Raw genomic sequence first — 22,515 nt, forward strand, 5'->3', positions numbered from 1 at the left:
ATCTTTCAAATAGTATCTCAGGGGTACAAGCTGGAATTCGAGACGTCTCCCCCCCGCCGTTTCCTCAAATCTGCCTTACCAACCACTCCCTCAGGCAGGGAGGCAGTGTTACGGGCAATTCACAAGCTGTATTCACAACAGGTGATAGTAAAGGTGCCCCTACTTCAACAAGGACGGGGTTACTATTCCACAATGTTTGTGGTACCGAAACCGGTCGGTTCGGTGAGACCCATTTTAAATTTGAAATCCTTGAACACATATATAAAAAAATTCAAGTTCAAGATGGAATCGCTCAGGGCGATTATTGCAAGCCTGGACGAGGGGGATTACATGGTATCACTGGACATCAAGGATGCTTACCTGCATGTCCCCATTTACCATCCTCACCAGGAGTACCTCAGATTTGTGGTACAGGATTGTCATTACCAATTCCAGACGTTGCCGTTCGGTCTATCCACGGCTCCGAGGGTCTTTACCATGGTAATGGCCGAAATGATGATACTCCTTCGAAAGAAGGGAGTTTTAATTATCCCGTACTTGGACGATCTCCTGATAAAGGCGAGGTCCAGGGAGCAGTTGTTGGTCGGGGTAGCACTATCTCGGGAGGTGCTACAACAGCACGGCTGGGTTCTAAATATTCCAAAGTCACAGCTGATCCCTACGACACGTCTACTGTTCCTGGGGATGGTTCTGGACACAGAACAGAAAAAAGTGTTTCTCCCGGAGGAGAAGGCCAAGGAGCTGTCATCTCTAGTCAGAGGCCTCCTAAAAACAAAACAGGTGTCGGTGCATCACTGCACGCGGATCCTGGGAAAGATGGTAGCTTCCTACGAAGCAATTCCATTCGGCAGGTTCCATGCAAGAACTTTTCAGTGGGACCTATTGGACAAGTGGTCCAGATCGCATCTTCAGATGCATCGGCTGATAACCCTGTCTCCAAGGACCAGGGTGTCTCTGCTGTGGTGGCTGCAGAGTGCTCATCTTCAAGAGGGCCGCAGATTCGGCATACAGGACTGGGTCCTGGTGACCACGGATGCCAGCCTTCGAGGCTGGGGGGCAGTCACACAGGGAAGTAACTTCCAAGGACTATGGTCAAGTCAGGAGACTTCCCTGCACATAAATATTCTGGAACTGAGGGCCATTTACAATGCCCTAAGTCAGGCAAAACCCCTGCTTCAAAACCAGCCGGTACTGATCCAGTCAGACAACATCACGGCGGTCGCCCATGTAAACCGACAGGGCGGCACAAGAAGCAGGACGGCGATGGCAGAAGCCACAAGGATTCTCCGATGGGCGGAAAATCACGTGTTAGCACTGTCAGCAGTGTTCATTCCGGGAGTGGACAACTGGGAAGCAGACTTCCTCAGCAGGCACGACCTCCACCCGGGAGAGTGGGGACTTCATCCAGAAGTATTCCAAATGATTGTAAACCGTTGGGAAAGGCCACAGGTGGACATGATGGCGTCCCGCCTAAACAAAAAGCTAGAAAGATATTGCGCCAGGTCGAGAGACCCTCAGGCGATAGCTGTGGACGCTCTAGTGACACCGTGCGTGTACCGGTCGGTTTATGTGTTCCCTCCTCTTCCTCTCATACCAAAGGTACTGAGGATAATAAGGAGAAGAGGAGTAAGAGAACTATACTCATTGTTCCGGATTGGCCAAGAAGAGCTTGGTACCCGGAACTTCAAGAAATGATCTCAGAGGACCCATGGCCTCTGCCGCTCAGACAGGACCTGCTACAGCAGGGGCCCTGTCTGTTCCAAGACTTACCGCGGCTGCGTTTGACGGCATGGCGGTTGAAAACCGGATCCTGAAGGAAAAGGGCATTCCGGAGGAAGTCATTCCTACGCTGATTAAAGCTAGGAAAGAAGTTACCGCAAACCATTATCACCGCATTTGGCGAAAATATGTTGCGTGGTGTGAGGCCAGAAAGGCCCCAACGGAGGAATTTCAGCTTGGTCGATTTCTGCACTTCCTGCAGTCAGGGGTGACTACGGGCCTAAAATTGGGTTCCATTAAGGTCCAGATTTCAGCCCTATCGATTTTCTTCCAGAGAGAACTGGCTTCACTACCTGAAGTTCAGACTTTTGTTAAGGGAGTGCTGCATATTCAGCCCCCTTTTGTGCCTCCAGTGGCACCTTGGGATCTCAACGTGGTGTTGGATTTCCTAAAGTCACATTGGTTTGAGCCACTAAAAACCGTGGATTTGAAATATCTCACGTGGAAAGTGGTCATGTTGTTGGCCTTGGCTTCGGACAGACGTGTATCAGAATTGGCGGCTTTGTCATGTAAAAGCCCTTATCTGATTTTCCATATGGATAGGGCAGAATTGAGGACTCGTCCCCAGTTTCTCCCTAAAGTGTTATCAGCTTTTCATCTGAACCAACCTATCGTGGTGCCTGCGGCTACTAAAGACTTGGAGGCTTCCAAGTTGTTGGACGTAGTCAGGGCCCTGAAAGTCTATGTTTCCAGGACAGCTGGAGTCAGAAAGACTGAATCGCTATTTATCCTGTATGCGCCCAACAAGTTGGGTGCACCTGCTTCCAAGCAGACTATTGCTCGCTGGATCTGTAGTACGATTCAGCTTGCACATTCGGCGGCTGGACTGCCGCATCCTAAATCAGTGAAAGCCCATTCCACGAGGAAGGTGGGCTCTTCTTGGGCGGCTGCCCGAGGGGTCTCGGCTCTACAACTTTGCCGAGCAGCTACTTGGTTGGGGTCAAACACATTTGCAAAATTCTACAAGTTTGACACCCTGGCTGAGGAGGACCTAGAGTTTGCCCATTCGGTGCTGCAGAGTCATCCGCACTCTCCCGCCCGTTTGAGAGCTTTGGTATAATCCCCATGGTCTTTACGGAGTCCCAGCATCCACTTAGGACGTCAGAGAAAATAAGAATTTACTCACCGGTAATTCTATTTCTCGTAGTCCGTAGTGGATGCTGGGCGCCCATCCCAAGTGCGGATTGTCTGCAATACTTGTATATAGTTATTGTTTAACTAAAGGGTTACTGTTGAGCCATCTGTTGAGAGGCTCAGTTGTTATCATACTGTTAACTGGGTATTGTATCACGAGTTATACGGTGTGATTGGTGTGGCTGGTATGAGTCTTACCCGGGATTCAAAATCCTTCCTTATTGTGTCAGCTCTTCCGGGCACAGTATCCTAACTGAAGTCTGGAGGAGGGTCATAGTGGGAGGAGCCAGTGCACACCAGTAGTCTAAAGCTTTCTTTATAGTTGTGCCCAGTCTCCTGCGGAGCCGCTATTCCCCATGGTCCTTACGGAGTCCCAGCATCCACTACGGACTACGAGAAATAGAATTACCGGTGAGTAAATTCTTATTTACTCAAATATTGAACGTAAGGGGGTAGATTTAATTAGACTCACCCCCGAAATTCTGGGAGTGTAAGTGCAGCTGTATGCCACACTTAAGGTAGCTCCAGACTCACTGGTTTTTGTTCCCAGATCCATAGGTCTGCGTCCAAGAATTAATGGGCCCAGGGTGAGATCGGGCCACGAAGGGGTGAAATGAGGTGCACTCACCCGCATCACGTCTAATTGAATTGAGCCCTACTAGTTATTATTAGCACAACAAAGATATTAAATGATCCAGAAATAAAAACATCAAAATGCAATTTACATCTTGAGAGACAATTGGAAAACTCCTCATAAAATCAATTAAATCAACATAAATATATTAAAACACATACAGTATGTCTCTCATATGATTTTATATATAATTTTACTAAAATAAAAATATCGATACAGTAACATCACATTCGATTTTCCCAAGATACTAAAAAAAATCATCCCTGGTTCTTTATGTTGCCGAAGCCTGAGGTGACCATATATATTATTAATGGCTTCTGTTTATTTATATAAAGAATTAACAAATAAAAAAAAAATATTAGGTAAGAGGGAAGCTGCTGATTAATCAAAGGTAAATGCTTAATAGAATCGTGTTTGTTCACAGGCTGAACGGGTCCTATGAGGCTCTGAATGGAGGATGGGTGAATGAAGCCTTTGTGGATTTCACGGGAGGAGTGGATGAAAGCGTGGACCTGAAAACTCCTCCTCCAAACCTATATAAGATCATCCAGACAGCCGTAGAGAAAAGGTCGCTCATGGGAGCCTCAATCAATGTAAGATAGGAGACTCTTCCAGGAGTGGTGGGAATGTTACTGTGTCACAGTGGTGTCGGTGCTAGCTCTGGAGATGCATAGCAAGCCCGGGTGTTTCACCCCCACCGACACTGCCTCATACCTTAGCAGGGAGGTGAGGCAGAACCCAGAACCCAGAACTTATGCAATAAGCAATTTAGGAAATCTTTTTAATAGATACAGACCAGACGAATGTTAAAAGCAATAACATGAATTTATTAATATACTAAGATAAAAGAAAAAACGGAATTCAAACTCATAAATAACACTGGTCCAATTTGTGAAGAAAGTGTTTTCAAATAGTCCCCTCCTCAGGTTTCTAGGGTAATGATGACACATATACTACTTCTCACATGAATACACCGCACTATTATCCAGATAAAGGATCTACTTTCTCCTCAGGTCGGTTAGCCTAATCTATCAGGCCTTGAATTGTACAGTTTATGAAACTTCTGTCTGGAAGGCACAAAGAGTTCTCAGGATTCTAGAACCTGTGATGGTACAGATGTAACCCACTGGATGGGAAAACACCTAGGGGCGGATGTATCAAACAGTGATTTCTCATGTGGGTAACACTGGGCCACTGAGGCATAAAGGGGTGCCTGGAGGCTGGAGCACTAGAGCAATTTTCCTCTATAATCTAAGCTTCTCCGTCCCTGTACACCTGTAGCCTATATGGATGCTCAGATGTTTTAAAGTTCATGCATGAGTTGGGCTGGAATCTCGGTAGCCTTAGCAGCTGCTGGAGACCTAAAGTAGGCTAGGGAGGTCCTCCCTTCACCAAGGGATGCCTTCAGAGGGACCTCATGCCACCAGCGCCATCAGGTGGTAAGAAATGGTACTGGACTGAATACCGGGTATGTGGGGACAAAGTAAGTGGCTCCCTGCTCCAGAAGCTGGTTTCTAGATGGGGTCATACCTTGGCCTCTGCACATGGGGAGCTAGCAGCTGGTGGGGATTTATATAATGTCACCCTCACAAGTATAGGAAGGTTGAGGGGTGGTTGCCATTCTTGAATGCTGGACACTGGGGATAACATAGCATACATACACACACACGACATACATTACTACGGGAACACTGTATATAACTGCATCTCAGTTCGTTGCGCCAGACTTGTTAGGCATAATTTAGTAAGTGAACAGCTAGCGGGGAGAATCTTTTTTTACTCTGGTCAACTTGGTAAGAATGGTCCTGTAGCGCCTGCCTGATGGAAGCATTTCAAACAGGTTGTGGCCAGGACGCAGCTTGTCTGCCACGATTTTCCCTGCACACTTCTTGACTCTGGTCAGGTAAAGGTCCTGAACAGAGGGAAGAACGTCTCCGACAATCTTTTCTGCAATTCTTACCACCCTCTGTAGCCTCCGTCTTTCACACTTATTGGCAGCTCCATACCAGACTGTGATTTAGGGGCATAGGACAGACTCCACAATGGCTGTGTAGAATATAATTAACAGCTTCTGGGAGATGTTGAATTTCCTGAGTTGCCTCAGAAAAAAACAGCAGCTGTTGCGCCTTCTTAACGATGGAATTTATGTTTGGCACCCCTTTAAGGTCATGGGAAATTAAAGACCCTAGGAATTTGAAGGAGTCGACCCACGACACCACCCTGTTGGCTATCACAAGTTGGTGCATGGCAGCAGGTTTCCTTTTAAATTCCACTACCATCTCAACCGTTTTGAGGGGTTTAGGTCAAGGTTATTCCTGCCGTACCACTGTGTTAGCCGGTCCACCTCGCGTCTGTAAGCAGACTCATCTCCGTCCTTGATTAGGCCAATGATGGTGGTGTCATCAGCGAATTTTATGATTTTTACCAATTGCTCGGTTGAGATACAGTCATTGGTGTACAGAGAGAAGAGCAGGGGGGAAGGGACACATCCCTGGGGGTCCCCTGTACTGATCGAGCGCACACCAGATGAAAACTTCCCTGCTTTCACACCTGTGTCCTCGCTGTCAGGAAATCTACGATCCATGAGCATGTAGATACAGGAACCCCTAAGGATGGAAGTTTGGGCTGCAGACTACAGGGGTCAATTGTGTTAAATGCTGAGCTAAAGTCAACAAATAAAACCCTAGCATAGGTGCCTGGACAGTCCAAGTGCTGTAGGATGTAATGCAGCCCCAAATTGACTGCATCCTCGACGCTCCTGTTCGCACGATAGCAAACTGCAAGGGATCCAGATGATAGTTAGTCGCTTCTTTCAGGTGGTTCAGCACCAGCCACTCAAACGCTTTCATTGTCACAGATGTTAGTGCAATTGTCCTGTAGTCATTCAGATCTTTTACGGTTAAGTTCTTTGGAACCGGGCCAATTATTGAGCTTTTAAAGCAGGAGGGAACCATACATTCCTCCAATAGCTCCTTGGTATCTCAGCCTGGGTTCACTACGGCTGGCCGGCGGTCGGGCTCCCGGCGACCAGCATCCCGGCGCCGGGAGCCCGACCGCCGGCTTACCGACAGCTTGGCGAGCGCAAATGAGCCCCTTGCGGGCTCGCTGCGCTCGCCACGCTACGGGCACGGTGGCGCGCTACGCGCGCCACACTATTTTATTCTCCCTCTATGGGGGTCGTGGACCCCCACGAGGGAAAATAATTGTCGGTATTCCGGCTGTCGGGCTCCCGGCGCCGGTATACTGAGCGCCGGGAGCCCGACCGCCGGCAAACAGAAGACCACCCCTCAGCCTGGAGATAACAGCATCCACCTTTTGATCCTGGATTCTGCAGAGTAAGAATTCCAACTCCTAGAAGACAGCTTTTCTTGTAGCTATTTTCTACAGCTAGGAGAGCTTTGGAGCTGGAAGATCCGTCTTGTAGGTCTCCATATATCATATTTCATTGAGAAACCTTCCTCTCAGCCCAAATAGTCAGATAGTTACAGCTAAATCAGGACTTTAGACCTTTGTAATTCTCTGGAGGAAGAGAGCTCCCTCCAGTCTCTGTATGATGTCAGGGCTGTGAGGACTTATGTTCATAGGACCCATGAAGTACATAGGAAAGATGACCCTTATGTTGCACACAATTGGGATTAGTCAGTGGCCAAGCAGATAATTACTAGGTGGATTTCTTCAGTTGGCTGAGCAGCTGTGCTGGGTTATACCTTATGTTTAGTCCAACAATTCAGCAGTTTCAAATATGCCAGCTTTGGATGGAAGGTTCTGTGCCACAGCTTGTTGGGTTTAATTTTTAGGCATAAGGCGGCACAGACCTATTGGCTTTATGTGACATGAAGATATGCAATGGCAGCCATGTAACTGGTAGCTTCACACTGAACATAAATTGTGTTATGTTAATGTACCCATCATGGAGATAATGACAGGAGTTACTACCTTTGTCCAGATCCTGAACCAGAATGAGAGTGAAATGAGGACCCCAGAAGGTTTGGTGAAAGGCCACGCATACTCCATTATAGGCGTCTCAGAGGTAATACATTACTTACTCTGTTACAATGTAGCAACGTACTGTATACAAGACTCATATTGCCTTACCTGCCACCTCCTGTCTGTCACCTGCCTCCTCTCATGTCTGCCTGTCACCTGCCTCCTCTCATGTCTGTCACATGCTTCCTGTTCTCATGTCTGTCTGTCGTTTGCCTCCTCTCCTTATGTCTGTCTGTCACCTGTCTCCTCTCCCCGTGTCTGTCTGTCACCTGCATCCTCTTCTCGTATCTGTCTGTCGTCTGCCTCCTCTCCTTATGTTTGTCTGTCACCTGCCTCCTCTCCTCATGTCTGTCTGTCACCTGCCTCCTCCCCTTATGTCTGTCTGTCACCTGCCTCCTCTACTCATGTCTATCTGTCACCAGCCTCCTCTCTTCATGTCTGTCAGTCACCTGCCTCCTCTCTTCATGTCTGTCTGTCACCTGCCTCTTCTCTTCATGTCTGTCTGTCACCTGCCTCTTCTCTTCATGTCTGTCTGTCACCTGCCTCCTCTCCTCGTGTCTGTCACCTGCCTCCTCTCCTCGTGTCTGTCTGTCACCTGAATCCTCTCCTCATGTCTGTCTGTCACCTGCCTCTTCTCTTCATGTCTGTCTGTCACCTGAATCCTCTCCTCATGTCTGTCTGTCACCTGCCTCTTCTCTTCATGTCTGTCTGTCACCTGCCTCCTCTCTTCATGTCTGTCTGTCACCTGCCTCCTCTCCTCGTGTCTGTCTGTCACCTGCCTCCTCCCCTCATGTCTGTCTGTCACCTGCCTCCGCTCCTCATGTTTGTCTGTCACCTGCTTCCTCTACTCATGTCTATCTGTCACCAGCCTCCTCTCTTCATGTCTGTCAGTCACCTGCCTCTTCTCTTCATGTCTGTCTGTCACCTGCCTCTTCTCTTCATGTCTGTCTGTCACCTGCCTCCTCTCTTCATGTCTGTCTGTCACCTGCCTCCTCTCATGTCTGTCAGTCACCTGCCTCCTCTCCTCGTGTCTGTCTGTCACCTGCCTCCTCTCCTCGTGTCTGTCTGTCATCTGCCTCCTCCCCTCATGTCTGTCTGTCACCTGCCTCCGCTCCTCATGTTTGTCTGTCACCTGCCTCCTCTACTCATGTCTGTCTGTCACCTGCCTCCTCTCCTCATGTCTGTCTGTCACCAGCCTCCTCTCTTCATGTCTGTCTGTCACTTGCCTCTGCTCCTCATGTTTGTCTGTCACCTGCCTCCTCTACTCATGTCTATCTGTCACCAGCCTCCTCTCTTCATGTCTGTCAGTCACCTGCCTCTTCTCTTCATGTCTGTCTGTCACCTGCCTCCTCTCTTCATGTCTGTCTGTCTGTCACCTGCCTCCTCTCATGTCTGTCAGTCACCTGCCTCCTCTCCTCGTGTCTGTCTGTCACCTGCCTCCTCTCCTCGTGTCTGTCTGTCATCTGCCTCCTCCCCTCATGTCTGTCTGTCACCTGCCTCCGCTCCTCATGTCTGTCTGTCACCTGCCTCCTCCCCTCATGTCTGTCTGTCACCTGCCTCCTCCCCTCATGTCTGTCTGTCACCTGCCTCCTCCCCTCATGTCTGTCTGTCACCTGCCTCCTCTCCTTATGTGTCTGTCACCTGCCTCCTCTCATGTCTGTCAGTCACCTGCCTCCTCCCCTCATGTCTGTCTGTCTCCTGCCTCCTCCCCTCATGTCTGTCTGTCACCTGCCTCCTCTCCTCATGTCTGTCTGTCACCTGCCTCCTCCCCTCATGTCTGTCTGTCACCTGCCTCCTCCCCTCACGTATGTCTGTCACCTGCCTCCGCTCCTCACGTTTGTCTGTCACCTGCCTCCTCCCCTCATGTCTGTCTGTCTCCTGCCTCCTCCCCTCATGTCTGTCTGTCACCTGCCTCCTCTTCTCGTGTCTGTCTGTCACCTGCCTCCTCTCCTCGTGTCTGTCTGTCACCTGCCTCCTCTCCTCATGTCTGTCTGTCTCCTGCCTCCTCCCCTCATGTCTGTCTGTCACCTGCCTCCTCTCCTCATGTCTGTCTGTCACCTGCCTCCTCCCCTCATGTCTGTCTGTCACCTGCCTCCTCCCCTCACGTATGTCTGTCACCTGCCTCCTCTCCTTATGTGTCTGTCACCTGCCTCCTCCCCTCATGTCTGTCTGTCACCTGCCTCCTCCCCTCATGTCTGTCTGTCACCTGCCTCCTCCCCTCATGTCTGTCTGTCACCTGCCTCCTCTCCTTATGTGTCTGTCACCTGCCTCCTCTCATGTCTGTCAGTCACCTGCCTCCTCCCCTCGTGTCTGTCTGTCACCTGCCTCCTCTCCTCGTGTCTGTCTGTCACCTGCCTCCTCTCCTCGTGTCTGTCTGTCACCTGCCTCCGCTCCTCATGTCTGTCTGTCACCTGCCTCCTCTCCTCGTGTCTGTCTGTCACCTGCCTCCTCTCCTCGTGTCTGTCTGTCACCTGCCTCCTCTCCTCGTGTCTGTCTGTCACCTGCCTCCTCCCCTCATGTCTGTCACCTGCCTCCTCTCCTCATGTCTGTCTGTCACCTGCCTCCTCTCCTCATGTCTGTCACCTGCCTCCTCTCCTCATGTCTGTCACCTGCCTCCTCTCCTCATGTCTGTCTGTCACCTGCCTCCTCTCCTCATGTCTGTCACCTGCCTCCTCTCCTCGTGTCTGTCTGTCACCTGCCTCCTCCCCTCATGTCTGTCACCTGCCTCCTCTCCTCATGTCTGTCTGTCACCTGCCTCCTCTCCTCATGTCTGTCTGTCACCTGCCTCCTCCCCTTATGTCTGTCTGTCACCTGCCTCCTCTCCTCATGTCTGTCTGTCACCTGCCTCCTCTCCTCATGTCTGTCACCTGAATCCTCTCCTCATGTCTGTCTGTCACCTGCCTCCTCTCCTCATGTCTGTCTGTCACCTGAATCCTCTCCTCATGTCTGTCTGTCACCTGCCTCCTCCCCTTATGTCTGTCTGTCACCTGTCTCCTCTCCTCATGTCTGTCTGTCACCTGCCTCCTCTCCTCATGTCTGTCTGTCACCTGCCTCCTCTCCTCATGTCTGTCACCTGCCTCCTCTCCTCGTGTCTGTCTGTCACCTGCCTCCTCTCCTCATGTCTGTCTGTCACCTGCCTCCTCTCCTCATGTCTGTCTGTCACCTGCGATCTCAGATTCATTACATCCTGCCGAGAGTGTTTTTTGGAAATCAGAATGCAAATAGAACTTTACAAAATATGTAAAACACAGGTTATATATAGAAGCAGTCCACATGCCGTGGGCAGGGATACGATGGACTGCTTCTATATATACACTGTACTAGTATTCAGATGGTGTGATGGTGCAGCTAAAATATATAGGAAAATACAATAATTAGCCCTTTGTGGGGATAAATCAGATTCATTAGTGTATTAATTCCAAGAAAATACAAATTACATAAGTAATGAAATAGCAAGAAAAGCTTTTCAGCCTGGAAATGAATCTGATTTATGCCCACGGAAGATTGTATTTTTCCTATATATTTTTATCTACTGTCACACCATCTGCAGATGCCAGAAGCTGAACTCCTATGACAGAGGCTACTCACAAACCTCACATTATAAATGTGTTCCTTGCCTGCTCCAGGCAGCACCGCACCGACGCTCTGCAGCTACATTGTCAAAGTCTGAACCTTGATGGGGTGGGGTGGGGCACCGAACAAGCAAAGCCGCCAGCCGGCTCCGCTGAGGTTGGAACTGGCACTTTACAATCTTACACAGTAACTACTCAGTGAGCTCCTTCTGCATTGCAGCGCCAGTGTCTCGCAGGATCTGACGTCACTATCCCATGAGACTGACTGTGTGGTGAAGGGCTCCTTGGCGGCTGCTGTTAGGGAACAGCTGAAGAGATGGGAGAATGGAGACACAGATAAATGCTTTGCTCCGGTTTTAATAGTGCCAGTGGCCAATTCTAAGGGTCAGTGTGTGGAGGCCCATAATGTGCGAGGGCCCCGGGGGCAACTGCCCACTGTCACACCTCATATAACTGGCCCCGAACAGGTGGGTGGCTAACCAGGCGTCATACATATGGGCACATCAGTCTGACTAATGCTGGTATAGAGTGTCACAGATGTATTGGTACATCCCATGTAGTGCACGCCATTTATACTCCATTAATTATATATTACTGCGCAGAGGATGGGGTTTGAATGTTGCACACATTTTATGGCTTTGCTGTGTCGCTACAAACGGGGGCAATGCAGGATTTCTGGAGGGGGGGTTCCAAATGTTTGACTTTAGAGCGATTGTCGAAGCCCATGAAGGATGCATAATTAGCATGTGACACACTACACTCTGGCCCAAAGTGCAGTTTACGTAATACAGTATTTATGCAGGCCCGAAGATCACGGTAAGTCACACTATATATATATATATATATATATATATATATATACCAAACAGAAAACCCAGCACTCTCCTAAGCAGCTTGGGAATGGCTGGGAATGGCGAGTGCAGTGGTTCCTCGTGTTTGTTTGTATAACAGGGTTCATTTTTAATTGGCCCATTTGTGACCATATCTCTCTCTCATGCACCCCTAAGCTCATTTACCTTTAACCTGGATCAGCTGCTATTTAGGTGTGTTGGTGACGGTCTCACTTTGAAAGCCAGTAGTCTGTTGGCAGGTGAGCTGTAAACCAGGTAAGCACACTTGTGTAGTTGTGTTATTTGTGTTGGTGACTGTCTTACCTTTTAAAAGCCATAAGTGTGGCAGGTAAGCTCTAAACCAGATAAGCACAGTTTCCTCTATGAGACAGCAGTTGCCAGGTTTCTATAAAATCTATGTGAAAGTTTGTGATAGAGTAGGACTTGCGGTGAAATGGGGTCCCGTGGAGTGGGCCACAAGCTTACATGCATTGTACAATTCATAAACCAAACCCCATTGTTTATTTAGATGTATATTAAAGCATTAAGGTAAATGAAGCTGCTTAGGAGAGTGCTGGGTTTTCTGTTCGGTATATTTGAGTTCGGTGGTCACAGCCCACCCGCACCCGCACCCCAACCCCTGGGAATGGCGAGTGCAGTGGTTCCTCGTGTTTGTGTGTGTGTGTGTGTATATATATATATATATATATATATATATATATATATATATATATATATATAAAATTATTATTACTATTATATATTATTATTTATTTATTTTTGTAACAAATATATTCAAAAGACCTTCAGTATCACCCAATATACTATGTTTGCTCCACTGCTTTTTCCCTATAGCGTTTTGGGTGGGTTCCCGTTTTGTTGGGTTCCTGCTGCATAGATATTCTAGTGCACTGACCAGCGCACCAGTTTCCTGTTTTCTATAAGTCAACAAAAATGAAGACCAGAGGCACTAACGTTGGACTGTTTATTTTGCCAGGTGGAGTATAATGGGCGCAGAATCCTGCTGCTTCGGCTACGCAATCCATGGGGGAAAGTGGAGTGGAATGGGCGATGGAGTGACAAGTGAGTGTGCAGGGAAATAACACACAACTAAAGCCAATTCATTTACCTGTGAGCAGGGGCGTGTCTGTAATGGGTGCCATCTTTCAGATGACGGACACGCCCAAGCATTATTATGCGTCTGGTTGTGAATCAGCAGTGCTAACCACTGTGCCATGCACATCCTTTAAAACTGGATCGCCTACTACGTGTAAAGTACTTTCACTCCTACACTTGTTATAGCGAGGGAGGATTTTGTTTGCATTTTTAAATAGAATATGTGTTATTATCTCATGAGTGCAATTATGATTATATATAACACTTTAGTTGCTGCATTAGATTATTTTAATGCTTCTCTTTCATCCACTAGGGGACACTGGAGATCTTAGACCAGGGGTGGGGAACCTCCGGCCTGCGGGCCGTATAAGGCCCGCAAAGCCGTTTGGTCCGGCCCACCAGCTTGTGTCAGTGAGACACGCTGCTGCTCAGTCCGGCGGCAGAGTGTCTCAGCTGTCAGAACAGGGAGGAGAGCGCGGCTGTCGGGTGGGAGCGGCGGCGTGTATGACTTGAAACCAGCCGCCGGTTCGTGAGCCAATCAGAGCTCGCGGACCGGCAGCCAATCAGAAGCCGCGGCTGCCGGTCCGCGAGCTCTGATTGGCTCTCGAACCGGCGGCTGGTTTCAAATCCTACATGCCGCCGCCACCCAACATAGCCGCGCTCTCCTCCGTGTCCCGCTGAAAGCAGCACGGTAAGCAGCACGGTGGGGAGGGGGGGGGGCAGGGCAGGGCATCTGTATACCTGGCACTGTGGGGGGCATCTGTATACCTGGCACTGTGGGGGGCATCTGTATACCTGGCACTGTGAGGGGCATTTGTATACCTGGAACTGTGGGGACATCTGTATACCTGGCACTGTGAGGGGCATTTGTATACCTGGCACTGTGGGGACATCTGTATACCTGGCACTGTGAGGGGCATTTGTATACCTGGCACTGTGGGGGCATCTGTATACCTGGCACTGTGAGGGGCATTTGTATACCTGGCACTGTGGGGACATCTGTATACCTGGCACTGTGTGGACATCTGTATACCTGGCACTGTGAGGGGCATTTGTATACCTGGCACTGTGGGGGCATCTGTATACCTGGCACTGTGGGGGCAATTGTGGATCTGGCACCGCACTATTGGGGGCATATGTGTATCACGTCCCATTTTAACTGGCCACACCCATTTGTTGGCGCGCGCGCCTCCGGCGCGCACACACAGTACCTCTGAGGGGCAGACCTACTGGGGGGCAGGGTAATTTTTTAAGTTGAGAATTTTTGTATGGCCCCCGAAGGATTTTATAAATATCCAAATGGCCCTCGGTAGAAAAAAGGTTCCCCACCCCTGTCTTAAGACAGATGGGGTGTGAAGGATGCAGACCGGAGGTAGCACAATGTAATCAAAAAAGATATATGCACAGCTGGCTCCTCCCCCTTCACGCCCCCCAGTCCTCCAGTTTGAAAAATTGTACTGGAGGTAGCAGCACAGGAAAGGAGCTCTTGCTCCATAAAAAGTTTTTCTCTATAATATTATTTATGTGGGCCAATCCAACCTAGCTGGAAGGAGGGTGAAGGCTCCCAAAAACTGTGCTAACAGTTTCAGTGAGACAAAGATCCCACTGGAAGGTATTTCGTCAATGGCAACCCATCATAGTGCAGAAGCCAAGACCCTTCTAACAAGGGCCTGACCTCTGCATACCGATTAGCCAATGCCACCGGACAACAGGCCCCATTACCTGAAGGTGCCAAAGTAATCCAATGACCTCTACCCATCTAATCAGTTTTAGAGCGGCGCAGCCTGCACAGCACAGACCCCACACCCATGACAACATCCGCACGCCGCATAATGGCATCCGACTTTTTAGAAGCCGCAGCCAACTCAGAGACCCTAAACGCTCCATGGAAAGCCATGAAAAAAGCCAACTGAAATAAAAGCGTTTCAAAATGGGAGTCCGCTACCGCCCCCATGAGGGAAGAAAGCAGGGACGCATCGATAGGGCGCCGACTATCAGGAGGCACCGGCGCAGAGCGCGCCCAACCTTTAAGCGCCTTCGTCAGCAGGAAACTCTTCGTAAAATCCGGAACACCCTTCAACTTTGAATGAAAGGATATTCCAGCGAGGTATCGAGACACCACGGCTCTCGATCTACCCGTCACGAAGAGTTGCCAAACGAAGTCCAGAAACAATCCCTGACCCCTCTTACCTCTAGGCTCTTGGTCACGGGAAAAGTCTTCCCATTCCTTCCAGGCCTGACGGTATCCCGTGAGAGTGGATGGAGCCAAAGATAGCTCGGCTAGCCCTTCCAATCCGCCATGATGACCTGCCAAACATAAGAAGGAGAGGGCAAACCCGCTGAATCAACCTCCGGGGCCAATAAACGGAACCTATCCCACTGCTCCCTGGACAATGCATCGGCGATCCCATTATCAACCCCGGGGACGTGCTGAGCCCGAAACAGAATATTACCTCGCATACAAGTCAGCACGAGTCGCGACAACACCCGGAGGACCCGCAGGGCCTTAGCCCTTTGGTTGTTAACTGCGTGCACGACCCCTAAATTATCGCAGCGAAAAAGAATACTGCGAAGGCGCTCCCCCCAAACCTCCAAGGCCACCATGATGGGAAAGAGCTCCAGCAACAACAGGTCGCTGGTCAGCCCCTCCCGCGACCAAGACTCGGGCCACGAAGCCGCGCACCAAGCCCCGTCGAGATAACAACCGAACTCCGACAAGCCCGCCGTGTCCGTGAACAACTGCAGGTCGAAATTGTCGACGAGCGGGGCCATCCAGATCAGCACACCATTGAAGTCCGCCAGAAATGAAACCCACACAGCGAGGTCTCTCCTAATCTCAGCCGAGAAACGGACAAAATGGTGCGGCCTGGACACCCCAGCCGTGGAACGCTCCAACTTCCGACAAAAAACCCTGCCCATGGGAATCACCCGTCAGGCAAAGTTCAACAGCCCGAGGAGGGATTGAGCCTCCCGCAACGTCACCTTACGCCGCTCCAAGCACCGCGCTATGGACTCCTGAAGCCTCACAACCTTGTCCCGAGGCAGCCGGCAAGCCCCTGCGACAGTATCGATCTCGATTCCCAAAACGGACAAACAGGAGAGAGGCCCCTCCGTCTTGTCCTCGGCCACAGGAACGCCAAAATGCCCCAACAAGGCATGCAGCGAAAACAACAGGAAACCACAGCGAGGAGAATGCGCGGGCCCCATACACAAAAAGTCGTCAAGGTAATGCGCGATTCCGCTACCTCCGCAAGAAAACTCCACACACCAATGTAAAAAGGTGCTGAACTTTTCGAAATGGCACACGAAACGGAACACCCCATAGGCAGACACTTGTCTACAAAGTATTCCTTCCCGACGCGGAAACCCATGAATCGAAACGACTCCGGGTGCAAAGGGAGCAAGCGAAAGGCCGATTCAACATCAAGCTTAGCCATGAGGGCCCCAGGGCTGCAGCCCCGTGCCATGCCCAGGGCATCCTCGAAAGACTGATAAACCACCGAACAACACTCCGGTGGAATTGCATCGTTAACCAAGGACCCCGATGGATAAGACAAATGCTGAATGAGCCGGAACTTACCTGGGGCCTTCTTGGGCACGACCCCCACCGGGGAAATAATCAAATCCTCGACAGGCGGCAGCGCAAAGGGGCCCGCCATGCTCCCCAGGCGAACCTCCTGCTCAACCTTTCCCGCAGCACGTCGGGGAAATCCCGAACAGACTGCAGGTTCCTGGCGGCCCGAACTAAAACGTCCCCCTCCACCGGCAAACGAAAACCCGATGCAAAACCATCATGCAGAAATTTTCCGTCGTCTCTGTTTGGTACCACCCCAACCATTTGAGCATGGCCCCCAAACGAACCGGGGATGGCACCCTAACTAGCGGCAACCCCCCAAGTTGGTTTTCCGGCCGCGCCTCCGGCTGCCTTAGCTCCCGGCCGCCCCGCACGAAAGCAATTGGAAGCCGGGTGTGATCCATTACATTGCAAGCAAAGGTGTCGAAAACGTCACCGTTGACCGAGGGGGCACGCGGAATTGTTGAACGCAAAGCAATTCCCCTTCACCGGCGCCTGTTGTGCAGAACGGGCCGTGCTCCAAGGGCGGCACGGTGCAGCCTCAAAGGCGGGCCGGGTCTGATTTGCCACCGCGGTCTGAGCCACGGACCCCCCTTTTGCCACCATTTTCATATCCTGCGCCCGTGTGACCCGAAGCCATACCTCCACATCTTTGCACCCGAAGTCAATGATGTGCAAGCAATCGTGCTTCTGACGGAACTGCTTATCATAATGCAGCCACGTATCGTCCTTAGACTGACGCTGCATGTCATGCACGAGGTGAATGTACCTGATGACGTTGATGTGCTCATCAGGGTGATCCTCCAAGTAGCATGCCGCGGACACGCAGAAACCCGCCAACCAATTGTCGTACGAGCGAAATGCCTCCGCCCCAATACCACCCTTCGCATGCGCTTCCTTACCTTCCCTCTTGGTGTCCTCCGTCAATGTGAAAAGGTCGACGTATTCCCCCCGCCTAATCTTCTTCCTGCAACTCTCACGCAACCCCCGCAACACCGCCGTGTAATCACAGTGAACTACACCCGGCAAATTACGCCGCCTACTTTCCCTACGGGAACTACTACCGCTCTTCCTAGACCGCTTATCCCGGTGCCGCGCCTCACGCCGCGCGTACTTGCAAGCCCTCTTTTTAGCCTTCGTGGAGCTACTAGCTGCCGACTGCAACGAGGAAGAAGACCTACTGCCGGAAGAGGAAGAAGAAGACCCACGAGACACAGTAACTGTATCGGTGTTCCACTCACCGGTTGACCTGCAATCTCCTGCGATGCGCCAGCCGCCCCCTCACTGCCCCGGCCCCCACTGGCCCCACCCACCTGGGGAACCGGATGGCCACCATTCCCAGATCGCACTTCCCCTCTCTGGTCCCACACTGTGATGACAGAAGAATCCGGGGAGCCCCGCCCGCTGGAGCGGGGAGAGCTCCCAGGAAGCTCGAGCAGGAGCTGCCTGGAAGTGGCGGCCAGTGGATGAGCCACTGGCCGCAACCCTAAACAAAACCCCCTCATCATCTGGGGACCCTAGAGCGACTCTCAGCGGTGGAGGGCGCGGGGACCGCGCATGCGTCCCCGAGTCGCCCAGTCGCAGAGGTATTCCCGCCAGCGGGCACCCCCGCTGGCTCCCCCCTCCGACCGTCCGATCTCGTCCTCCGCCGTCCAGCGCCCCGTCCCTCACCAGCTGCCGCTGTGCCGGGAGAATCCCCCGGCGCCCACGGCACAGCCAGCGTGGGAGCAAACGCACACACCGCCGCGCGTGCCCGTGGACGGGCACCCGCAGCGGCGCCAGGAGACTGGGCCCCGGCCGTGAGCGCAGCACTCAGGCCCGGGGCCCGAGACAGAGAGGGGGCAGCAGCAGCATAACGTGCAGGGTCACCAGCAGAGCGGAGGGGACGGGACATGGCGGCCAGCTCGAAATAACCAGGAGGCAATGGGCAACAGAAAGGGGGACACAAGGTGGGCACAATATAAAATGCACCCAGGCCAGGCAAGTGAGTAAAAGCAGTAAGGGGCAAGCAGCACAAACACAGGAGAAAGGGGTGAAGAGCACTCACCCCTACCACAATTACAGCAGAAGAGGCTGACCCAGCCCCTTTACCAGGCTTAAAAACCCTTTGCACCTACCCCCAACGTTCACTCCTATTGGCTAACAATAAACTCCCATAATGCCTTACCGTCCTGCACCCCAGACTAGCTGAGGTTTAACCCACTTCTCTCCTATTCTGTCAATTTGTTCTCCCAATGTAATAAAAAAAGATATATGCACAGCTGGCTCCTCCCCCTTCACGCCCCCCAGTCCCTCCTGTTTGAAAAATTGTGCTGGAGGTAGCAGCACAGGAAAGGAGCTCTTGCTCCATAAAAAGATTTTCTCTATAATATTATTTATGTGGGCCGATCCAATCTAGCTGGAAGGAGGGTGAAGGCTCCCAAAAACTGTGCTAACAGTTTCAGTGAGACAAAGATCCCGTTGGAAGGGATCAGCATCTCACACAGAGGATCTGAAGTAAAGAGCAGTGAGTAATAGCACTAGCAGGGCATGTGTTATCCGCCCCGTGGCCAGCGTTAATTAGTCAGGGCAAAGGAGCAAACGGAGGAGGATCCGGCACCAGGGACATACATGCAGCCAGGCGGAAGGGCTCCACCACGGACACAAACAGGCACGCTGGTGTATAGAAGCGCTGCTGCAGAGGCGCTGATAGCAGGTGGATAGGAACCGCTGAGGTAATCCAATCCTTCTCTCGGCGGACTAGCAGAGACGCACTCATAGCAGGCGGGGGAGAGCCGCTGAGGTAATCTAAGGGGACCTTTCTCGGCAGGCAAGCTGATTATTAGGGGCTAATAGGCAGTGGCGCTGAGGCTTTAGCCACACTGTAAATGTTGAGGCTGCGATGTGAATCAAATATTTCAGTGGCAGCCATTTTGGGGGGTTTTCGGCCAGGCGTGCTTTTAGAGAGGGCAGTCCTCTCTGAGGGGGAGGTCATGTAGATTCTGACAGAAGCCACAAGGAAAATTGCAGTCAAAACATAACAGATGCTTATGTATAATAATTATTGGCGCTGGTTCTTCTGAGATCAAGTTGTATATGCTCTATTACTAAAAATCTTTCTGAAATACAGTACAGTTTATGTTTTTCTTCAGAAGGGACTCTGCTGACAGGTTCTGAGGAAGAGGAGCAACAGAATTTTCTCACAAATCAAGCTGTTTCAACTGTTGGTGGTTGTAAACGTCAAACTGGTTAATACATTTCTCTAACGTCCTAAGTGGATGCTGGGGACTCCGTCAGGACCATGGGGTTTAGCGGCTCCGCAGGAGACAGGGCACAATAATAAAAGCTTTAGGATCAGGTGGTGTGCACTGGCTCCTCCCCCTATGACCCTCCTCCAAGCCTCAGTTAGATTTTTGTGCCCGGCCGAGAAGGGTGCAATCTAGGTGGCTCCCCTGAGCTGCTTAGAATAAAAGTTTAAGTTAGGTTTTTTATTTTCAGTGAGTCCTGCTGGCAACAGGCTCACTGCTACGAGGGACTTAGGGGAGAGAAGTAAACTCACCTGCGTGCAGGATGGATTTGCTTCTTAGGCTACTGGACACCATTAGCTCCAGAGGGAGTCGGAACACAGGTCTCACCCTGGGGTTCGTCCCGGAGCCGTGCCGCCGACCCCCCTTGCAGATGCCGAAGTTGAAGAGGTCCAGAGGTCCAGAAACAGGCGGCAGAAGACTTTCAGTCTTCATAAGGTAGCGCACAGCACTGCAGCTGTGCGCCATTGTTGTCAGCACACTTCATACCAGCGGTCACTGAGGGTGCAGGGCGCTGGGGGGGGCGCCCTGGGCAGCAATTTATTATACCTTTTTTATGGCTAAAATACATCACATATAGCCCTTGAGGCTATATGGATGTATTTAACCCCTGCCAGATCTCACAAACTCCGGGAGAAGAGCCCGCCGTTTTAGGGGGCGGGGCCTATTCTCCTCAGCACACGGCGCCATTTTTCTGCTCAGCTCTGCTGTGAGGAAGGCTCCCAGGCTCTCCCCTGCACTGCACTACAGAAACAGGGTTAAAACAGAGAGGGGGGGCACTTATTTGGCGATATGATTACATATGTGAAAATGCTATAAGGGAAAACACTTGTATAAGGGGTTGTCCCTGTATAATTATAGCGTTTTTGGTGTGTGCTGGCAAACTCTCCCTCTGTCTCCCCAAAGGGCTAGTGGGGTCCTGTCCTCTATCAGAGCATTCCCTGTGTGTGTGCTGTGTGTCGGTACGTGTGTGTCGACATGTAGGAGGACGATGTTGGTGAGGAGGCGGAGCAAATTGCCTGTATTGGTGATGTCACTCTCTAGGGAGTCGACACCAGAATGGATGGCTTATTTAGGAATTACGTGATAATGTCAACACGATGCAAGGTCGGTTGACGACATGAGACGGCCGGCAAACAAATTAGTACCTGTCCAGGCGTCTCAGACACCGTCAGGGGCTTGTAAAAACGCCCATTTACCTCAGTTGGTCGACACAGACACAGACACTGACTTCAGTGTCGACGGTGAAGAAACAAACGTATTTTCCTTTAGGGCCACATGTTACATGTTAAGGGCAATGAAGGAGGTGTTACATATTTCTGATACTACAAGTACCACAAATAAGGGTATTATGTAGGGTGGGAATAATCTACTTGTAGTTTTTCCTGAATCAGATAAATTAAAGTGTGTGATGATACGTGGGTTTCCTCCGATAGAAAATTATTGGAGGTATACCCTTTCCCGCCAGAAGTGAGGGCGAGTTGGGAAACACACCTTAGGGTGGATAAGGCGCTCACACGCTTACAAAAACAAGTGGCGTTACCGTCTCCAGATACGGCCGCCCTCAAAGAGCCAGCTGATAGGAAGCTGAAAAATATCCAAAAAAGTATATACACACATACTGGTGTTATACTACGACCAGCAATCGCCTCAGCCTGGATGTGCAGCGCTGGGGGGGCTTGGTCGGATTTCCTGACTGAAAATATTGATACCCTTGACAGGAACAATATTTTATTGACTATAGAGCATTTTAAGGATGCATTTCTATATATGCAAGATGCGCAGAGGGATATTTGCATTCTGGCATCAAGAGTAGATGTGATGTCCATATCTGCCAGACGATGTTTATAGACACGACAGTGGTCAGGTGATGCAGATTCCAGACGGCACATGGAAGTATTGCCGTATAAAGGGGCGGTCCATCGGACCTGGTGGCCATGGCAACAGCTGGAAAATCCACTTTTGTTACCCCAAGTCACATCTCAGCAGAAAAGGACACAGTCTTTTCAGTCTCAGTCCTTTCGTACCCATAAAGGCAGGCGGGCAAAAGGCCAGTCATATCTGCCCAGGGTTAGAGGAAAGGGAAGAAGACTGCAGCAGGCAGCCCATTCCCAGGAACAGAAGTCCTCCACAGCTTCTGCCAAGTCCGCAGCAGGACGCTGGGGCCAACAAGCGGACTCAGGTGCGGTGGGGGGTCATCTCAAGAGTTTCAGCACGCAGTGGGCTCACTCGCAAGTGGACTCCTGGATCCTACACGTAGTATCCCAGGTGTACATTGGAAATTCGAGACGTCTTCCCCTCACAAGTTCCTGAAGTCTGCTTTACCAACGTCTCCCTCCGACAGGGAGGCAGTATTGGGAAAAAATTCACAGGCTGTATTCCCAGCAGGTGATAATCAAAGTACCCCTCCTACAACAAGGGAAGGGGTATTATTCCACACTATATTGTGGTACTGAAGCCAAACGGCTCGGTGAGATCTAAAAGATTTGAACAATTACATACAAGGGTTCAAATCAAGATGGAGTCACTCAGAGCAGTGATAGCGAACCAGGACGATATGGTGTCACTGGATATCAGGGACGCTTACCTACATGTCCAAATTTTG

General features: G+C 50.8%; 1 protein-coding gene across 1 annotated transcript in view; it reads left to right on the forward strand.

The window, feature by feature from the left end:
* Positions 1 to 22,515, forward strand: part of LOC134949352 (calpain-2 catalytic subunit-like) — a 266,498-nt gene that overhangs the window by 222,979 nt on the left and 21,004 nt on the right. Inside the window, exons 24-26 of the mRNA XM_063937866.1 lie at positions 3,972 to 4,140; positions 7,494 to 7,577; positions 12,934 to 13,019. Coding sequence (XP_063793936.1) covers positions 3,972 to 4,140; positions 7,494 to 7,577; positions 12,934 to 13,019 — 339 coding nt within the window. The remainder of the gene's footprint in view (positions 1 to 3,971; positions 4,141 to 7,493; positions 7,578 to 12,933; positions 13,020 to 22,515) is intronic.

This window comes from Pseudophryne corroboree, chromosome 8, assembly GCF_028390025.1.
Source record: "Pseudophryne corroboree isolate aPseCor3 chromosome 8, aPseCor3.hap2, whole genome shotgun sequence".
Lineage (NCBI taxonomy): Eukaryota > Metazoa > Chordata > Amphibia > Anura > Myobatrachidae > Pseudophryne > Pseudophryne corroboree.